The sequence below is a fragment of the Podarcis pityusensis genome (assembly GCF_964106645.2).
Source record: "Podarcis pityusensis genome assembly, chromosome: 16".
Classification (NCBI taxonomy): domain Eukaryota; kingdom Metazoa; phylum Chordata; class Lepidosauria; order Squamata; family Lacertidae; genus Podarcis; species Podarcis pityusensis.
Window position 1 is genome coordinate 18,905,560 of NC_138041.1, and position 21,111 is coordinate 18,926,670.

Consider the following 21,111-nt stretch of genomic DNA (forward strand, 5'->3'; position numbering starts at 1 on the left):
TCTGCATCCCATTGGGGCTTCCTCCCTGGACCCTTAAGAGAGCCACACCGTGAGACAATGTGGACCTAGATGGTCTAAGCTAGGAGTGCCTTTTCCCAGCTGGATCCTGGCTTCCCTAACAGTCCACTTCGCCAATCACTTGATACCATCACAACATCAGGTAGCCCATTTTTCCTTCGCAGTCCAGCTTAAGTTCAAAGGAAGATCCTAGCAGGGCTTGCAGTCACAGCTGATCAGAGCTGACTGATTGACTGTGCTACAGAGTGCCCAGGAGGTCACTCTACAATGCAGCCGACCTCAGCAGGCTTGAAGTTCATTCCTATCATCTGACTGGTGGTAGTGATAGCAAACCTCCCTTGCTAAGAAACAACTGGGAGCACACTTTCAGGATGCCAACTGCTTGTTGACAACCGCAATCTATGTGACAACTTCTCAGGTGTGGGAGAAGCAGGTGTAGTTTTTGCAAGATAACACTGCAAGCTAAATGGGGACCTATGCTGGACCCAGTAAGGCCTGCAAGCAGGAGGTGCTCAATCACGGGTCTAGACCTGGCAAAAGACCGCTTCAAATATTTATCCTTTTTAATCCTCTCTACCCACGACGGGGTGAGCTCCCGTGGCTCGGTCCTTGCTCCTGCCAACCTAGCAGTTCGAAAGCACACAGTGCAAGTAGATAAATAGGTACCACTCTGGCAGGAAGGTAAACAGCGTTTCTGTGTGCTGCTCTGGTTCACCAGAAGTGGCTTAGTCATGCTGGCCACATGACCCAGAAGCTGTACGCCAGCTCCCTCGGCCAGTAAACGAGATGAGGCTGCAAACCCAGAGTTGTCTGTGACTGGACCTAACGGTCAGGGGTCCCTTTACCCTTTTTACCACAAATGAAACCTCCTTCTTCCCTTACACCTGCTTCTTACCCTTGCCAGTAACACACCCCTTCAGTCATCAGTCAAAGCATCATATTGACACCAATCACTTCTATCACTTTAACAGTCATGGCTCCCCCTGCAAAGAATTCTGGGAGTTGCGGTCCGTCAAGGGTGCCTGAACATGTGGCTCTATGAGGAGTCCCCTAACAACACTCGGCAAATTACCGTTTCCAGGATTCTTTGGAGGAAGCCTTGGCTGCTGGCTGCTAAAAGTGGTGCAACAGCACTTTCAACGTATGGTGTGGATGTGGCCGACTTCTCCCCTCTGCCCAGCCCACACCCCTGCAGAACAAGGGATGCAGCAACCTTTGGTAGGCAGACTCCTTCCTCCCGCTTACCTTCCTTCCTGGAAGGGGCAGCTGTTGCCAATGCGCTCTGAGCAGACGGGTCCTCCTCTTCCTCGGCCAGAGTGTTCAGATCCCGTGAAGTGTCTGCATTAGGAGGAGGAGGAAAGATAAAGGGGATTAGATACAATTCGTGGAGGATAAGGCTATCCATGGCTACTGGCCACAATGGCAGTTTTCTACCTCTGAATGCCAGTTACTGGGGGTCACAAGCTGCTGTTGTGCTCAGCTTCTGCTTTTGGGCTTCCCTTTGAGGCATCTGGTTGGCCACTGGGAGAACAGAGGGCTGGACCAGATGCAACCCCCCCCCCCCAGCCTTTGGCCTAATCCAGCTTTAGAGCTCTTCACATGTTCTAATCTTAATCTACTGCCTGTACCGAATGCCAAACACTCCCAGAGCAGCCCCCAAACTACCTGGTCCCTTTGCAGTCATTTTAGTCCCCCTGCTAGATGCAGGAAATGCGGAGCTAAAGAATCCCTCTGGAAACAACAATGACAACAACACAAGAACACACTGCTATTTGTGCCCGGAACTCCATCGCAGAAGGCTGCCCGCTCTCTCTTTCTCCCTCTTGCCTTGTGAAGCCTCAATCCTTTAGAGCCCCTCAATCCTTTAGAGTCCCAACTGAAATGAAACCACAACACAGGCTTGCAAAGGACTGGCCCTTGCAAAGGACTGGCCCTTGCAATCCAGCCCACCTCTTCATTTTGTCCCCTTCCTCTCCTACTACTGCCATCATTTGGACGAGGGATCACCAACTATGATGATATTTGGCCTTTGGAGCGACTGCTGTGGTCACCTCCATTCACTTCTCTCCCAATTCCCCACATCAAGCCCCACCCCACCCTCCTCTTTGGCAGAGCAGCAGAGAGAGCACATGCTCACATTTTGCTTTTTCAAGAGATCTGGGTAAAAGCCGGATTCTGTGGAGTTAAGCTGAGCCTTGAAGAGCCCATAGAGCTGAAAGAGGAAGTGGGAAAGAGTGCCACTCTTCCAACTTCCTCCTTTAGCTGTATGTACTTTTCAAAAGGCCTTGCTAATTGGCTCAAGAGACTTTGTGGGCAGCAGGAATGACCTCAAGGGCGCCACTGCACCCACAGGAACCATGTGGGCAACCCCTGATTTAGATTGCAATCTCTCTCTCATGCACACAAAACAGAACACCACCTCTTATGCTAAAATACATCCGCTGGCCTTGCTCTAAAAGGGCACCAGGTTGGGGAAGCCTGCATTACACAATCACAATCATTCACTGCTGCATGCTAATCAACCCACAACAGGCAACACCCTCCGAATAAGCAGCCACAATTGTGAGCATGAGTCACAAGTTCCCCAGTATGCATTGGGAGAAAGTCACAGAGGTTGGGTTCCAGCCAGATTATGAAAACGATGGTTCAATGGTGCTAAGCAAACCTTGGGCGTCTGCCTACGCCTACCTGCAAAATAGTCCGTCAACACGTTTTGGAGAAATCCTGAATGGATGAAACAGACAGACAGACAGAGAATAAAGAGAGAGAGAGAGTGACTTAAAGGCAGAAGCAAATGCGAAATCACTGGTGGAGAAGCACTGTGGGGGAAGGTGAGCAATGATACAGCAGATTCTAGGAAGAGGGCAGGGTATGCATGAGTAATTAAATTTGGAAAAGGGACATTTGAAAAGCACAACGATGCTCCCAGCCAGGCAAGAAAGACACGGTATCTCTTGAGAAGGAAAAGCAAAGAGAGTCCAGAAAGCCAATGGGTGTTTGATGGGGTGGGAAATTCTGTGATTGTGCTGTCCAATAGGAGGAAGTGGGGACAGAACCTGCATTATACCCAGTGAGATTTTTTTTCTCCATCTAGCCCAATATGACCTGCTCTGACTGGCAGCGGTTCTTGGGGTCTCAGGCAGAGAAGCATCTTTCTCATCATCCTCTGGATCCTGACCTTCTGAGGGAAGAGGAAGTACAGAGTATACCCAGCACAACCAGCATGGAAACGCAGTGGGATAGGAGAAGATGGATAGTTCACTCCATCCCTCCTCTGCTAGTCAGCTTGGTTTTCACTGTATTTACATGTTTCTCCTCCTCCAGGGAGAACATGGAAATGCAAGCAGGTAGCTTCTTAGCAGGCTAGTAAAAAATGGCAGCCTAGTAACTTTTATGAGCTTTTTTTACAAGGCTCCACTGAACAACGGTTGCAACCTTCCCTCTCTCCTCCTCTGGCATGGCCACTTCTGCTTTTAAACTAAGCAAAGTTCCCTGTTACATAGGTATGAAGTCAGGGAAACACTGGTTAGTTTAAACTATAGATAATGAAGAAGCCAGAATCATAAACCACAGTTTGATCCTGAACTAGCCATAGACTAACCAGAGTTCCCCCAAGAGCAGATGTAAAGAGGCTTGGATGAGTTTGAAGGAGAAGGAAAATATTCCAATCTCCCAAAGGGGAAGTACATAAGCCCAAGGCTCATAGATGTAACCCTAAACCAGCCATGGGAAACTTGCTGTCCTCCAGAAGTTGTGACTTCAGTTCCCACCAGGCCCAGCCAACAGGGACAATGGTCAGGGCCATCGTCGATAAGCTACTGTTTTAGTGCTAGTCTCCCACATTTATTTGTTTATATGATGTCTTTCTACCCGACATCAGGTCTCCAAGGCAGCTGACAGTAAGTAAGCAAGATTAATACACAGAAAAATAAAAACATAATGAAAACAATAAAACCTAAACCAGAGAGTGGGAACCAGCAGCCCCCCACCTCAAGGTTGCTGGATGACAACTCTTTATCATCCCTGACCACCAGTCATGCTGGCTGGGGCTGATACGAGCTGGTGTCCAGCAACATCTGGCCACGGGTTCCCCACCCTTGGGTTTAGAGTTTGGCCACCCTTTTGCTTTGGTTCGTTTTCATTAATTTCTCTTAAGCAACTGCACTGGCAATTCAAACTACGCTTGATAAGAGCCAAGTAAAAACATATGGCAAGACCTCAGTGGTTCAGCAAGTTAATTATTTACAAAGAGTCTTGGAAAACCAAGAGCTGATGGGCCAGGCCAAAGCTCCACAAAAGACCTCAGCTCACCTGCAAGTTAACTAAAGTGAACTTTGACAAAACCCAAGCAACTCGCTCGCTCCAATTCAAGCTCTAGCAAGGAACAATTAGCTCTGGTTCCAGGTACCAGGAGTGGAGACGGAGGGGGCGACTTCCAAGACTGGGGGGAAAATGCTGGCATCCCTCTTTCGTTGATGAAAGAGATCTGCAGGGCTGGGCCCAAGAAAAGTGTGGTTTCTGGCACAGAAGGGTCCCCCCACCTTTAGACGATGCCCCCTGGCTTGCACTATCCTCTTGGCGGCTCTTCTTCGGGGCTTCCTCTGACTCCTCTTCGCTGTCAGCGAAGTCCTCCAGGTTTGCGATATCGGAGGGTTTGACGCTCATCAGGCTTGCCAGACTTTGCATGTCCTCATCCCTGCAAAGGTGAAAGGGTTAAAGGAATGTCACAAGAAGGCAGCTGCTTTTCCATCATCCACCCTCACCAGGACATTTTTGGCCAAAAGTGACTCCCCTGCTCCCTGAACAATGGATGCCAATCCAGTTATTGTAGATCTTACTATAGGAAGATAGGAAGCTGTTTATTCATCTAGCCAAGTACTTTCCTCAACCAATTCCAAGTGCTGGTTTTGACCTATAAAGCCTTAAACGGCTCAGGACCGCAATAAATCAAGGACTGCCTCTCCCCATATAAACCGACCCTGGACTCTGCGTTCATCATCTGAGACCCTTCTTCATGCGAGGCTCAGAGGGTGGCAACACAAGAACTGGCCTTTTCTGCATTTGTGGAATGCCCTCCCCAGGGAGGTTCACCTGGAGTCTCATTATATGTATTTTAGGCGCCAGGCGAAAATGTTCCTCTTCAAACAGGCCCTTGGCTGATTAATATTCTACAACCTTTTAAATGTGATTGTGGGAAGGGGGAGGTGTTGTTTAGTTAGTTTTGTTTTAACTATTTACTCGTGTTTTTTACCTTGCATTTTATCCTGTGGACCACCCTGAGATCTTGTGATGAGGGGCAGTATACAAATCTAATAAAGAATAATTTATTCGATTTTGTGTTTTTATATCATGGTTTTATGTTGTGAACCACCCAAGACCTGCTGGTAAAGGGCAGGATGCAAAATAAGTAAATAAATAAATGTTATTCTGTCTAGTGGTGATTCTCCAAAGTTCCTGTCTCGCTAACTGCCTTCCTTTTCCATCCCCTACAACCCAAAGATTGTTATCAACATTCAGAGGAGGTGCTCCATCTCCTGAGTTAATGGGCCCTGATGCGAAGCTACCTTTGGCCAAGACAATCTAGCCCAATATTGCCTGCTCTGACTAGCAGCCATTCTCCAGGGTCTGTAGTAGGCAAGAGTCTTTTCCCATCTTATTCCACCTGAGCCTTCCAATTGGAGACGGCAAGCATTGAACCAAGGACCTTCTGGAGGCCAAGGAAGTGCTATGGTGCTTTCCCCAGAGAGAGGGCAACAAAGGATTCCAGGATAGCCTCATGTTTAAAACGGAGGAGGTCCTCCCGCCACAGCCCTCTCCCCGAAAGGCAGCACTCACGTGGCTTTCCCCTCCCGGAGGAAGACGCAAGAGAGGGTGAGCTGCAGTGTGGCGGCCACCACCTTCACTGACCGCGGCTTCAGATTCAGCTTCAGGTCCACTTGGGTCGGTGTGGTGCTGGCAAAGCGCTTGAGGTTCACATCCACAGAAGCCAGGACCTTCCGGTGCCCCTTCGATTCCTGGCGTGAGGGCGTTAACAGTCATGATTTCCGCTTAGGACAACTGACATTCTCTCTGCGCACATATTCACAAACTTGCCTTTCCTATTTGCCCCTTATTCCTCCCACAATGCATGGCTTTCAAACCCCTTATCCCTGCATGCCTCCTCCCCGCCATTAGGAACTCATACTCAGCCACAATCTCATGTCTCTGGCTATCAGAAAATTGCCCTCATTGCCATCATCTGCCTGGGATCAAGTCAAAATACTGTACTTCCTTTCCACCTTTAACACTGGGGAATGTTTTCCAGCCTGAGGGCTGCTTTCCCTTTTGGGAAACCTCCCGGAGGGAACATCTCAGTAAATGTGGGAGGAGCCTTGAATGTAAATATTATGTTTGTGCAGTAGTCTAGTTTCTACATGTCCCTACCCATCTCTCTACCCTCCATCCAGGCAAGTGAGAGGCTTTGTCAGTTTAAAGGCCACGTTCCTGCCAGGCAAGAACACTTGGGGTGTGTGAGGGGCGTGGCCTGAGGAGAATTCTGAGGGCCAGACAGAGAGGCCTGGAGGGCCACATCTCATTCCCTTGGGCCTGAGATTGCCCATGCCTGCTTCCTTGCCTTGACTCTCTTCTTGGCTCATACAGTGGGGCCTTCAGTGGTTGAATCATAGAGTTCTATAGTTCTAAGGCGCCTTGGAGATCATGCAGGAATCTTGCAACTACAGTGGTGCCTTGCAAGACGAAATTAATCCGTTCCGCGAATCTCTTCGTCTTGCGGTTTTTTCGTCTTGCGAAGCACGGCTATTAGCGGCTTAGCGGCTATTAACGGCTTAGCGGCTATTAACGGCTTAGCGGCTTTAAGAAAAAGGAAACAAACTCGCAAGAACTCGCAAGACGTTTCGTCTTGCGAAGCAAGCCCATAGGGAAATTCGTCTTGCGGAACGACTCAAAAAACGGAAAACTCTTTCGTCTAGCGAGTTTTTCGTCTTGCGAGGCATTCGTCTTGCGGGGCACCACTGTATGACATTTCTCTGCCTAAAAACCTCCAGAAAAAAAGAGCCCGGAGCCATCTGAGGCAGCCTGCTTTGCTGTCCAACAGCCTGGCATAGGAAGCCGTTTCTCTGCAAATTCCACCCATTCAGTTCTAGTCTCTTTGGAGCAGCAGGATGCAAGTCAGCTCCACTTCAGACATGGCGGCCCATTGGATAGTTTAAAATGGCTACAGGATCACAGAGCTGGGAGGGAGAGAGGGAACACACAGATCCTTGATGGAGTTGTAAGCTGCCAGAGGCACTAAGACTGGCACGGCATCACAACCACAACCCCAGAGTGAAAAATCAGGGACATTGACAAGGCCTGTCATTGCTGCCTGAGGTGAGGGCATCCTTTTGCTTTTTTAGAACTCAATCAATACAGGTCTGTATTGCTGGGCAAGGGACACTCCTGGCAAGAAAAGATGCCCACAGCTTTAGACAAAAGGACCCCTGCCTCCTCCCAGTTCCTATTCCCAGGCCCACCAAGGCCCACATTTGAGGCTCCCAGAAACAGGTTCACTTCCACATACATTTTCAATCACGAAGGTCCAGTCTTTGTCTTCATATTCCTCTACATGGGGATCCTGGAAAAGCAATGAGAAGAAGGTCACCTGGAGTGGAGGTCTGAACATACAGTGCCTAGGGCTGCAATCTGATCAGAAGCACCCTCCGTCTAGGATAATCAAGCCTCTTTCTAGGAGATCATACCGTTTATCCATCTAGCACAATATTGCCTGCTCTGGACTGGACTCTCCAAGGTGGGGAACCGAGGGCCACATTCTTGTCTAGGCAAAATTCTGTGAGGTGGGGAGTGGGGACATGCCAGCAGTGGGCAGGGCCAGTGGGAAAATAGGCAGAAAAACAAACGTAAATATTAACTTTGTACAGTAGACTATAGTCTATGTACAATCGCACGACCCTCTTTCTTTTGCAAAATGCATTATCGAAGGCCACACTGACGGAAAACAAAAGCACTATGGCACCAGTTTAAACAGTAAATAGCTTTCCCCAGAGAATTCTGGTAGCTTGTTAAGCGATTTGAGAGTTGTTAGAAGACCCCTACCCTCTTCCCAGAGTTACAATACCCAGAGTTCCATGTAAAGAAGGATTGATAATTATAGCTTTGTGAGGGGAATAAGGGGTCCTCTAACAATAATCAGCACCATTAACACACTAAAGCTTCCATAATTTATTTGGGGGAAGCCATGACTGTTTAAAATGGTATCATAGCATTTTAAATGTGTGATGTGGATGCAGCAGAAATCTTCCTCCTCCTAAGGCCTTCCTTGTGTCAGTCATAGAGCCCACAACAGACTCCCAGCACTGTGGCTGCCATACCCGATAAAGCGTCACCATGATGTCCACATTTTCAGGTACCATCCACACCACAGTACCCCTATAGGGGTTCTTGATCCCTGGCTGCCAGCCATGAGCCTGCAGGTGGAAAAGCAGATAAGAACAAGCTAAAACATCAACTGGTGCCTCCAGAGGTGCAGCTTCTGCTGGGATTTGGACCCCGCACCTTAAGGCAGCCTTCCCCAACCTTGGGCTTGCCAGATGTTTTGATCTATACAGCTTCCATCCACCCCGGTCAGCTGCAGGAGGGTCCCAGGTTGGGGAAGGCGGAGGCCAAACCCTGCCGTAGTTGAGAAAGTCAACACACCTTGGAGCAGATCCTCCGGTTCCTTCGGGTCCAGACCACAACCAGCTTGTCGGGCTGCCTGGCATTGGGAGAGAAGACAATTCAGAAACAAGAACAAAGAGGCAAACGTACTAGAACCCATAGAGATGTATAGGCCACGTACCTCTACCTGTTCTTAGGCCTAAGGCAGAGATGGGGAACTTCTGACTCTACAGATGCGCCTTGATTACTTTTATATATCCCTGTCTGGCTGGGGCAACCCAGTCAGATAGGTGGGGTACAAATAAAACAACAACAACAACAACTTATCTAAAAGATCCAAAAACTGCTAAACACATCTAAACAGTGCTTTTTTCAGGGGGGAGGGGTACGCATACCTCTAAACATTTTGTGAATCTCATTGAAGGGCAGTTTGGCCTCATTGAAGGGCAGTATTACAATATGGGTAGGAAAATGAAAGTACCCCTAAACATTTTTTTGAGGGGGAAAAGCACTGCATCTAAAACAAATTGAATTACGGTAAGTTTGTTCTGGGTATAAGCTTCTGTGTACATGCACACTTCTTCAGATACGTGTGCATGCACACGAAAGCTTATACCCAGAACAAACTTAGTTGGTCTCTAAGGTGCTACTGGACAGTTTTTTTAAAAAACATTTTGATGCTACTACTCTTGGACTCTGTTTCAGTGGTGGCAAGTGCCCCCCCCCCATTCCAGTTCAAATTTGACTTCTGGGAAAGTTGCTCTTGCATGCCATTCTGAAGAAGAAACTCTTTGGATGGTCTCTTCCCCAAGTTGGTTTCAGAAGAAAAGGGAAGCTATGGAGTGTACTAGTGGTATTAGAGGATGACTTGGTACATTGTCATATCTTCTGCTTAATAGCCCACCACTGCTGCTATTGCATTCCCAGTATGGGGTGTGGGGCAGTGGTGTTACTCCTCAGTTCCGTTACAAGCAATGCCCAGCTTCTGATTTTGCCACCACACTATTTCCCTCCTAATAATAATAAACGAAAAACAGATTAAGACTTGCATAAACTTTCTAAATATCCAGGTAGGCTTGTCTGAACAAAAATGTTTTCAGCAGGTGCTGAAAAGAGTACAGTGAAGGCGCTTGCCTAATACCAACAGGCAGGGAGTTCCCAAGTTAGGTGCTGCCACACTAAAAGATTGAGTACTTACAAATGCACAAGGGGTACTATGTGGCATCTGTAGCCGTGCCAGGTCCGTTGACTGAAGTGGTCAAGTGTGTGTTAGTACTTTTTAATGGGTGCCTTGGCAGAAAGCCGGCATATAAATGCAATGAGTAAATAAAAAAACCCTGTTACCGCAGTTGATCTCTAAGGTGCTACTGGACAATTTTTTATTTATTTCGACTGCGTCAGACCAACACGGCTACCTACCTGAATCTAAAATATTTTTTATTAGCATTCAAAGTACAAAGTCCTGTGCAAATTCCTCAGAGTTCACTGGGACTTCATACCCTCCAACATTTATCTGATAAAAATAGGGACATCCTATACAACAACAACAACAACAACAACAACTTGTTGTGGTGGTGGTGGTTGCTGTTTTATTATTTATACTCTGCCCATTTGACTGTGTTGCCCCAGCCACTCGGGGTGGCTTCCAATATACAGTAGTACCTCGGTTCTTGAGCGTCTCAGAGCGTTTCAGTTTTTGAATGCCGAAAACCCGGAAGTAAATGCTTCCGTTTTCGAATGCACCTTGGAAGTTGAATGGCTTCCGCTGTGTGTTTTTCTATTTTCTCCATTGAAATTGAAATTCTCCCCTTGTGCCTTGGTTTTCAAACGTTTCGGAAGCTGAACAGCCTTCTGGAACAGATTACGTTTGAAAAACGAGGTACCACTATATATCCAAATCTAATAAAACATTAAACATTTAAAACAGTTCTCTATACAAGGCTGCCTCCAGATGTCTCCTAAAGTGTGTATCTCCTTGGCTTGGGGGTCACATACCCACCAACATTTCTCTAATGAAAATAGGGACATCCTAAGGAAAAGTGGGACATTCCAGGACCAAATCAGAAACCCGGATGGTTTCTATAAATCCAGAAATGTCCCTGGAAAATAGGGACACTTGGGAGGGTCTGGGACTTGTTCCAATGTAAGGCTGCATCCACACCTTACATTTAAAGCAATATGATACCACTTTAAACAGTTGTAGCTTCCCCCAAACAATCATTCTTCACAGGGAACTATGAATTATAACCCTGTGAGGGGAAATAGGGGTCTCCTGACAATTCCCAGCACTGTAACAAACCACAACTCCAATAATTATTTGGGAGAAGCCATGACTGTTTAAAGTGGCTCCACACTGCATTAAACGTATGGTTTGATTGCGGCCTACGTCTCCATACGGGCTGAAGCCTTAACTGCCACTTTATACCCCACCATTTATTTATTTTAAACATTTCAATGTTGCCTCCCCACTTCCAAGTGTCGAGGCAGCCTGCAACAATACTAAAAGGCATATCGAAACATGAAAATATACAGGAAGAAAACACAATCGAAAAACCAGGAGAGAGTTTAAGGTTATAATGCCCTGAGCCGTGAGCACCAGTGAAGGCTTAGGAGGGCTGTTCTAGCCATCCCCAGGCCTTCAAATTCAACAGAGGGTTAGTCTCTTGCAGCAAAAACAGCATCTTATAAAAGCTAAGGCTCAGGCCTTCAGTTGGGCATATGTCAGCCTTTGCCAACCTGGGATGGAGTTGACCAAATTTGGCATAAGCTTTTGTGGGCTGAAGCCCACTTTGTCAGGTGCACAAGCTTCAAGGACCACACCAGCTTCTTGAGCTGAGCCTCGGCAGAAAATGACTTCTTTGCTGGCATGTGGAAGGGAACCCGTGGCTTCTGTGGGGCAGCGGAAAGGAAGACTTCCTCATTTTCCTTTCCGGAGTGGGCTTTTGAAACCAAGAAGCTCTGGGGCCAGGCAGTAACTTGAACTCTGGCTCAGCAGCACAGAGGTTATTTTGGTGGGAAGCTTTATCTTCCCCTTCCCAGACTTCACCGGGCGCGGCTCTGATCCTCCTCGGAGCTGGGCCAGGTCGCACCCAGCCAACACGGGTGTCAAAAGAGACCAGCCCCACTGCTGCCCTTCAGGCCTGAGCCTTCATTTCTCAAATCGAACCAGGAGTCTTTAGCGCACACACCCTCAGATAAAGCACCTCTCCCCGCCTGAAGTTTAGGATCAAACCGGATGTAACCCAACAGCCTTCCCTGGTTCTGAAAAGGACCCAGGTGTCCTGGCTTCCTCTTTGCCAGGAAGAACATGTGAAGATCCTGAGGCATGTTCTGAGCAGTGGTGTGCAATTATTGGACTAAGGGGACTAGGCTAGTACCCTAAATGTTCCCCAGATGCCTCCTTCTGTTATTTTTCATTGCACTTCTATAACACTTTATATTTTAAAGAACACATCTCAAAGCAGTTTACAACACACTAAAACATCAAATAAGACAATTCAGAATAAAGCAAATCCAAGCTTCAAGGAAAATATTTCAGATCCTCTTAGTTACCGTACATTTTGCTTTCCCCCAGTTGCCAACATGGCATCGACAGATTTCCACATGGTCGCAGTTGGACCCGCACCAGTCAAAAACGCGCCTAGCACCTGGCTAATTTCTAACACTGCCTACTATACCAGGGAGTGGGGGGCTTGTGGCCTTCCAGATGTTTCAGGAGCCCAGCTCTTATAACCCCCTGACCATGGGCCATGCAGGCTGGGGGCTGATGACAGCTGAAGTTCAGCAACATCTGGAGGGCTGCAGATCCCCCTGCCCTTGTATTAGAGCGCAGACTCCTGTGCTTCCCAATCACAACATACAGTGCACCACACACAAACACACACACTTCTGTTGAAGAAAGTGATGCCCAGCTTCATCTTAATATCCTCTATAATTCTTCTGAGCTAGTGTCCAAAGGCTAATTTTAGCCCCTGGGGGCTAGCAGTCATAAATCCGCTGCAGGTGCTGGGTTAAATCTGGGCGCAGTGAGGAAACCCAATACACCCACCAAGCGTCCTTCTCTTCATCACAGAACAGCCTTGCAGGACTCTCCACTTTCACCCAGAATGGAGAGCCAGAGGGGCAAAGACCCCCATGAGAGGAGGCCTCAAGGCAAAGGTTAATCTCGGAACGAGGGGCTGGAGGTCAAGGTGACCCCCAGGCTCCAGTGTGTAAGGACCCAACTAAGGCTACACTGTGTAGGTAAGGTAAAGGTCAAGGACCCCTGGACAGTCAAAGATGACTATGGGGTTGCAGTGCTCATCTCGCTGCCTTCAGGCCAAGAGAGCCAGTGTTTGTCCACAGACAGCTTTCCAGGTCATGTGGCCAGCATGACTAAACCACTTCTGGCACAACGAAACACCATGATGGAAGCCAGAGCACAAGGAAACACAATTTACCTTCCCGCAGCAGTGGTACCTATTTATCTACTTGCACTAGCATGCTTTTAAACTGCAAGGTTGGCAGGAGCTGGGACAGAGCAACGGGAGCTCACCACATTGCAGGGATTCGAACCGCCGACCTTCTGATTGGCAAGCCCAAGAGGCTCAGTGGTTTAGACTACAGCACCACCTGCGTCCTACACCATGTAGGAGGAAGCAACAGAACAAACAAAAACTCTTGGCATGCCCAGAGGTACCCTTGTTCTTCAATATTTATTTTTCCATTTTCAGCTGTGTTTGGCTCTGGTGCTGGAAAACAGGGTCTTGAGCAGACTATTCCCCTATTGGGTGCTGCTTCGGGCTACAATTCCCATTGACCCCAGCCTGTACTGCTGCTTTGACTGGGGTGTAAACCTGTATCCTTTTGTAATGCCAACATCAGATAATTACAATTATATTTAAATCGTTTCTGTAATGTTTCAGGGTGGCAGGTGGATGCTTTGCCTCATTTCCTCACCCCAACTCTGCTAATAAACTCTTCTTGACCTTCCATATCCTAGTGTTCTTCAGACACTGGACTACAACTCCCATCATCCCTGATTTGGCCAAGGCGACTGCAGAAGCGGGGTGATGGGAATCCAACATCTGAAGGGATGCAGGTTTCCTGCCCCTGTTCTAGGAGCTTGGTCCTGTGAGCTCTGGAGATAGCTAGAGCATGAGACTCTCCATCTCAGGTCCATGGGTTTGAGCCCCACGTTGGGCAAAACATCCCTGCATTGCAGGGGGCTAGACTAGATGACCCTGGTCCTCCCTCCCAACTCTACAAATTCTATGATTCAGAGCCAAGGATGGCCCCCCAAAATCAACACAGCATCTCAGGCCGGTTGCAATAAAATGTGTTCCTGTACATGTGCTGAGTGCCTAGTTTGGCACCATTAGTGAATTTGAAGGTAAACAGTCTTAAGTCAAGGCTTTAAAAAGAGAAAGAGAAAGAAAAGTACTGGGGTTTGAGCCAAGTTCTGAGTGGCTGAAAGGTCCCCCCCCCCCCCCCAAATCTAGTCAAGTCATGGGAATGAGGGTGTGGCTGAGGACCAGCAAAAGTACTGGAAATAACTTGAGATCCGAGGAATCCAAGAGCTCTGAAGTCAGATTACCCCCAAGGGGAGGACAGACTCCACACTCCCACTCAGCTGGGTCCCTGCTCTTCCCATCTGAGACAACCCACCTTCCCTCCCTCCTGTTTCCATTTTTTGCAGCGTTCCTGTTATCCTAACACACACACACCCTGAAGTTTCAGCCCTCCCTTTTCCATTTTTAGCTCTGCAATGACTAAATATTTATCATTTCCCGAGTCCCTTATAAGGCCTTTGCCATGTCAGAATGAGGGGAGGGGTGTGTGTCCTTATTCGCCTGCTCCTCCACCGTATCAGTCTGTCTTGAACTCCCAAAGTCTGGCAACCGGCTCGTCTCCCAGTGGAGTTTGTTGCAGGGAGGGGGCAGGGGGGCTAGACATGACGGGTAGGCCTGACCTCCAGCATCTCCCCTCCCCACCACTTTAAAAAAGAAAAAGTAACTATATCAAGTCAGCCTTCTCCCACCTGGTACCATCCAGATGTTTAGGACTACAACTCCCATCAGCCCCTGCCAGCACAAACTAGTGTATTTCAGCACAGAACGCCAGATCTTGCCCCTTCTGCCCTAATCTTCTTCCTCTTTCTTCTTTTCTGAATGCAAACCTCCAGCACATCATATATGTCAGGACTCAAACCAGGAACTTGCAAAGCAAAAGAGGAGGAAGAAGTGACTCAGAGCATGTGCAAAGTGCATTCTCATCTAAGATCAGCATCCTAGGTAGGTTTGAGAGGCCCGTCCTGATTCTTTCAAGTCCCTGAAGCTTGAACAGATATCACCAGCAGATGACTTTTCTTGGGGAGATGCTAGCTGCACCCCAAACTGGTGCCTCTCTGGCCAGCCAAGGAACCAGAAAGCCCACAGCTCAGCAAGTGAGAAACAGCATCTTCCCTGAGTGTTCATGCTGCTCCACTGTCTGTGCTCGTTGAGCGCTTAGGAAGTTATCTTCTACCAAGTGCATCTACTGGTCCATCCTTCTGTGACTGATGACAGCTGTCCAGAGACAAGGAAGATTTCCCCACTACTTACTACCTCATCTGCTAGAATCATAGAACTGTAGCGTTGGAAGGAACCACAAGGATCATCTAATCCAACCCCCTCCAATGCAGAAATCTTTTGCCCAATGTTCTAACCCCGAATCCTGAGATTGAGAGTCTCGTGCTCTACCAGCTGAACTATAACCCGGGCCCTTTTTGCAAGCATAGGCAGATGCTGTGCTGCTGACTTTTGCTTAACACCCTGAATCTAAAGCAAGATTCCAGCCCTCTAGTTCTCAACAAAGCACTGATTGAAAATAATAACCGTTTCTTTATTCTTTGAAGCATTTTCACCCTGCTCTTCAGTTTAAGAAGGCTTCCAGAGAAGTTTACAAAGACCAGTAGTAATAAGATACAGTGGTACCTCTGGTTACGAACTTAATTCGTTCCAGAGGTCCGTTCTTAAGCTGAAACAGTTCTTAACCTGAGGTACCACTTTAGCTAATGGGGCATCACTCTGCTGCCGCACCGCCAGCACGCGAATTCTTTTCTCATCCTGAGGTAAAGTTCTTAACCCAAGGTACTACTTCCGGGTTAGCAGAGTCTGTAACCTGAAGTGTTTGTAACCCAAGGTGTTTGTAACCCGAGGTACCACTGTATGCTCTTTCTGAAGCTTATAATCTAAAAGACGCAACACAAGAGGAAAAAGGGACTGGGAGGGAGGAGGGGGAAATGCAAACTCAGCCACTAGTTCCTCATGGCTCAGCACAGAGGAAGCTGCCTTATCCCAAGTCAGGCCCGGGATTCGTCTAACCCAGAAACATCTGCAATGACAGGCACGAGTCTCAAGACAGGAATTTTGCAAGTGACATCAGTTAACCTGGAAGACAGACGGCCCTATCCAGTCAGATGGCACAGACAGCACCTTCTGAAGTGGAGAGAAAGAATCAGCTTCAGGCAACTAAGCAAGGAGATCAGGCTCAGTTCTGTTTTCCCTTCCTGACCACTGCAAAGAAACTTTCAGGGTAGCAATGTCAGTGTCTCGTGTCTATGGCTGTCCCTGGTGTCCTTGGCATGGCACAGTAACCTGCTGCCCAAGAGAAGAGGCTGCTTTCCTACTGCAGGAATGACCCATCCATTCAGGCTCACACCTTTACAAGACTGGCAAAGCAGGAACCCAGTTGAGATGACCGACCTCCTAGAAAGACCACCAGATGTCAGGGACTGATTGGGCAAGGAACAGTGGTGGGAGGCTCCGGCAGGAGAACCCCCTAGGGAAGCCTCAGAAGAGGAAGGCTCAGAGCCAGGGGAGTGGTGGTAGGACACGGAAGACAGGTCAGAGGATGGAGAGGAGGCAGAATGGTTGGATGCTGAACAAGCAGCAGGCTTGAGTGAGAGAAGGGAAGAAGAGTCAGAAAGCGCTGCAGACACAGGATAGGCAGCTGAGGAGGAGGTAGGGGCTGAGGCTGCAACAGATTTACAGGAGCCTGTATTCAGCTCCATTCCTCCCTTGTCTCCATGGGCACAGAGGGTTTTGCATGTAGCAGAGCAAAGAGCTCAGAGGGGGGGGGGAGCCCTCCCCAACAGAGTGAATCAACTTTACTGCTCGTCTCTGAGTCTGATCTGCAGCTGAACCAGCCCTGACACCATATTTTCCTAGAGTTCAAGGGAGTTGCGCTTCCACCCTCCCCAACTTTGGAGTTTGGGGGACAGGGGAAGGAACTCCTCCAGTGACACCATCTCTAACCTGCCCCCTTGCATTTGGACCAAGCCCCCCCCCCCCCCGTAACCCTTTACATAGCCCCTTGTACAGTTTACAACAGGGGCAGAGGTCCTTTTTCCCTTCTGGGCACCTTCCTGGGGGCTGCATGCAATTACTTGGCGGAACTGGAAACAAAAGTGGGCAGAGTAATGAATGTTAATGTTTACTTTTGTGCAACAAGGCTGGTTTCCACACACACCTATTCTGGCAATAATAATAATTTTTATTATTTATACCCCACCCATCTGACTGGGTTGCCCCAGGAACTCTGTGCAGCTAGCAGCATATATAAAAACATGATAAAACATTCAACCTTAAAAAGCTTCCCTATACAGAGCTGCCTTCAGATGTTCCCTAAATGTTATATACAGTGGTACCTTGGTTCTCAAACTTAATCTGTTCTGGAAGTCTGTTCCAAAACCAAAGCGTTCCAAAACTAAGGCATGCTTTCCCACAGAAAGTAATGCAAAACGGATTAATCCATTCCAGACTTTTAAAAACAACCCCTAAAATTCAACATGAATTTTACTATCTAACAAGACCATTGGTCCATAAAATGAAAGCAATAAATAACATACTGCAGTAACGCAATCAATCAATCAATCAATCAGTAGCTGAACTGGGTTCCACACAGTCACGAAAACAAAACAAAAAGAGCCACAAAAACGCAAAATAAATAGCAAAAACAGACAGACCTCAGTGTAACACTCAAAACAGAAGTGTGGCAGTCAAAACGGAGCACATTCGGCTTCCGAAAACAGTTCGCAAACCAGAACACTTACTTCCGGGTTTACAGTGTTTGGGTTCCAAGTTGAGTACCAAGGCATTTGAGAACCAAGGTACCACTGTAATTACTCATGCCAGTCAAAAGCACTCAGGGGGTGGGTGGCCAGAGAGGAGGAGGTGGGCCTGGAGCCTGAGGCCCCTTGCAATCCCCTCTTTTCCCGTTTTTCCAGTTCACCATTACTCCTAGCATCGTGGCCACCCAACCATCCTCATTCTACCCCCAACATGCCAAGATACCATGGTCGCTGCAATTTCCAAGCTGGATTGCCTCAGTACATGCTCTGCGTGGGTCTGCCCTTGAAGACAGCGCAGAAGCATCAACGGGCACAGAGCGCAGCTCCCCGTCTTCCTGTTACAGCTACTGTGACAAAAAACAGATTTCGGTCTGCTCTGCACAGCACCAGTTGCATTGTTTACCCATTTGCTTCCTAGTTCGATTCCACGTGCCAGAGCTGAAAGTTTTGCAAAGCCCACCCATCGACAGAGGCCTAAACGCCATGCATGTTATTATTTATTTGCTTCCTTCGTTAAATTCACATCTCAATGTTCCACTAAACGGTGTTTAATCAAGGCAGATAATGGAGTAAAAATTGAAGCATAGAAAACCTAATTGTTACATGGGGGGGATGAGGATATTCCCCCCCCCCTGCATGGGCCACCTGTGTCCTGCAGGTTTTCCACCCTTGATTGCTCTGTAATTGTGGCAGAATTCGCTAGACCTTTTCCAGATGGGTTTCAACATAGAATCATCTTTCACTTCTTTTTATTATTATTATCATCTTTCACTTCTAACAGGCATTTGTCCAACCTGGGTCATTTTCTGGGCTTATTCAGTACGTAGATTGCTTTTAAATGCAATTTTTTAAAAAATTGCCTCTCCTGTTGTTTTCATGATTGCAGAGTTGTTGTTTTTTATGTCACAAACCACTCTGAACTACTTGGAAACTAGCAACATCGTAAATGGGTTAAATCAATAAAAACATTATTCCCTTTCACCTCCATTTACCACTTCCTGGTGCACAAGCTTCTACCCGTAACCTAGAACACAACTTGTGAAATGCAAACTGGTTAAAAAGGCCTGCACAGGAACCAGCGGCCCCTGGTGCAAATCTCATCTTTGCCATGAAAAGCCTAGGTATCTCCTTAGGCACGCAAAAGCGACACAGGAAACTGCCTTAATGCAGAGTCAGGCCTGAACCAGAGATGGGAAACTTTGCCCCCCCTCCCCCCACGTTATTGGACTTCAACTTTCATTATCCCAGTGCAGTGTTAGATGAGTCTAATGATACCATTAAGGCCTTTGGCTCTCCTGGTCTGAAGACATTTCCCAGCCTTACCAGGAAATGATTGCAGTCAGTCCTACGATCTTATTTATTTTAATTTTTTTCTAAACCAGAGGAGTGTACAACCGTAAAAATACAGTGCTAGCAAGCGATAATATAAACAATATGAATTAAGAAGCAATGAACTACAGTACAAGGTTACTAAGCAAGACAAAGACAACAAGCATTGCTCTACCACTGAGCTATGGTCCTTCCCATAAAAGATAAAGTAAGCTTCTAGTTCTCATGGTTGTGAAGAAAATGCAGGATTAAACAGGGACCTGGAGAAATGCCTTATAGTACCAAGACAGGATATTGGTCCATTTGGCTCAGTATTGTCCACACTGACTGGCAGCAGCTCTCCAGGGTGTTGGACAACTCTCTTTTGCAGCCCTGCCTAGCAATGTCGAGGTTTCAACCTGGGACATTTTAAAACGCAAAGCATGCCACTGCCCCTCACCTGAAGGAGCCCTTCCCCCAAACTGTCCCTCCCCTCGCAACCTTTTGCACCTACAATACAGGTTTATGAACACAGGGCCGTTGTAAAAAATTATACCAAGTTATAATTCGAAGGCTTTAGTGTATTCTTGTGCGTACAAAGTATGAAATAGACTAGAATAGAATGCGGTTGGTAGATCATGAGACTCAACCTCAGGGTTGTTGGTTCGAGCCCAAAGATGGTCAAAAGATTCCTGCATTGCAGGGGGTTGGACTAGATGACCCTCGTGGTCCCTAACAACTCTACGATTCTAGATGATAATATATTATATCCCTTGGGTTTATTAGCAACACCGGCCTACCTTAAAAGGCAGTTGTGAAACCCTACCCCGCCCCTTCACCACTGCTCGTGCATTCCCCGCCCCTTTCTCCACTTCCTGGGTCCAGACCCCCCCCCCAAAAAAACCCTCCTCGTGTACTCACAAGACCCTGAGTCACCGTCTCTCCCTCTCCCCCACCCCACGGCCCCGCTGCCCCACCCAGCCTCACCATTTCTTGGTGCACTCCACCACCAGCTCCTGGTAACAGGCCACGAAGTGGAATTTGGCCGCCCGCTTGCCGACGCGCTGGAGCCGCTTCCACACCGAACTCATGGCCGCCCCGTCGGTTTCCGCGGCTGTCGCCTCGCTGCTGCCGCCCCGGAGAAGAGCTGTGGGTCGCTGCCGCCTTCTTCACACCCCACCGGCGCCCCTCCGCTCGGCCCCCATCACCCGCTGCTGCTGCTGCTGCGTCTCCTCCTGACCCCGAGCCCCGACGGGGCGAGCACAGCAGCCTGCAGCGAGCCTGCCTCTTTCTCCTGCTGCTGCTGCTGCCGTTGCCGTCTGAACGCCTGGCTCGCAGCCCGCGGAAACCTGGCCGGGAGGAAGTTGGTGCAGAGCGAGAAAGTTACAGACATCGAAGCGGGGAGAGGAAGAGAGAGCGGAGGGGGGGAGCCCGGTCTCCGTCCGCCGCTGGCAAACGGGCTGTGGGTGTGATCTTCAGACGGAGAGGGCGGAGCGCGGGAGGGAGAAGCAGCAGCGAGGCCGAGAAGGGAGCGAGCGACAGCTGACGGCAGCTACAGCACCCGCACCCACCCCGGGACATCGGGGCTGCGTGTCTGCAAAGAGACCCTCAGACGAGCTGCCTCTGGGCCTCGGGCTTGCGCTCCGTCGTTTTGGCCATATAAAAAGTTCCAACCTCCGCCGAGTTGTTTCTGCCCATGAACAGACGGCCTCCTCCTCCCTTCCCCAACCCCAGCCAAAGTTCGTAAATGGCTTCAAGACGCCTGCCTGCTGGGTCGAGCAGCAGTGTAAGGAAGGAAGCCTGTCTTAGGAAATAGTGCCTCTGGGCACATGCAGAGTGCTTGCGGCTGCTCAGATGGGTGCCACCTTTTTTTTTTCTTCCCCAAGCCACTGCCGTATATAAAAAAGGGAAATAAATAAAAGACGCCACACTGAGCAATTCCTCTCCCTCTCCTCCTGGCCCTGCGTTGGCCATTAACCAGGAGGAGGAGGAGGAGGATGAAATTCTGGCCAGCTGGCAACCCTGCTTTGTCAACAGCAAAA

At 48.4% G+C, this 21,111-nt stretch overlaps 1 protein-coding gene across 4 annotated transcripts in view; it reads right to left on the bottom strand.

Moving 5' to 3' along the window:
• The window catches only part of EHBP1L1 (EH domain binding protein 1 like 1), a 42,708-nt gene extending 22,168 nt beyond the window's left edge, over positions 1 to 20,540 (bottom strand). Inside the window, exons 1-8 of one of the 4 annotated variants that reach the window (XM_080986156.1) lie at positions 20,057 to 20,540; positions 8,710 to 8,767; positions 8,385 to 8,480; positions 7,577 to 7,630; positions 5,854 to 6,032; positions 4,560 to 4,714; positions 2,707 to 2,742; positions 1,264 to 1,356 (exon numbers count right to left, since the gene is read on the bottom strand). In XM_080986156.1, the coding sequence (XP_080842282.1) occupies positions 1,264 to 1,356; positions 2,707 to 2,742; positions 4,560 to 4,714; positions 5,854 to 6,032; positions 7,577 to 7,630; positions 8,385 to 8,480; positions 8,710 to 8,767; positions 20,057 to 20,160 (775 nt within the window). In that variant the 5' untranslated portion in view covers positions 20,161 to 20,540. Of the gene's footprint in view, positions 1 to 1,263; positions 1,357 to 2,706; positions 2,743 to 4,559; positions 4,715 to 5,853; positions 6,033 to 7,576; positions 7,631 to 8,384; positions 8,481 to 8,709; positions 8,768 to 11,406; positions 11,716 to 20,056 lie in introns of those variants that run through there. The other 3 variants (XM_080986159.1, XM_080986158.1, XM_080986157.1) reach the window with 3 other exon arrangements.
• Positions 20,541 to 21,111: the final 571 nt, after the last annotated feature.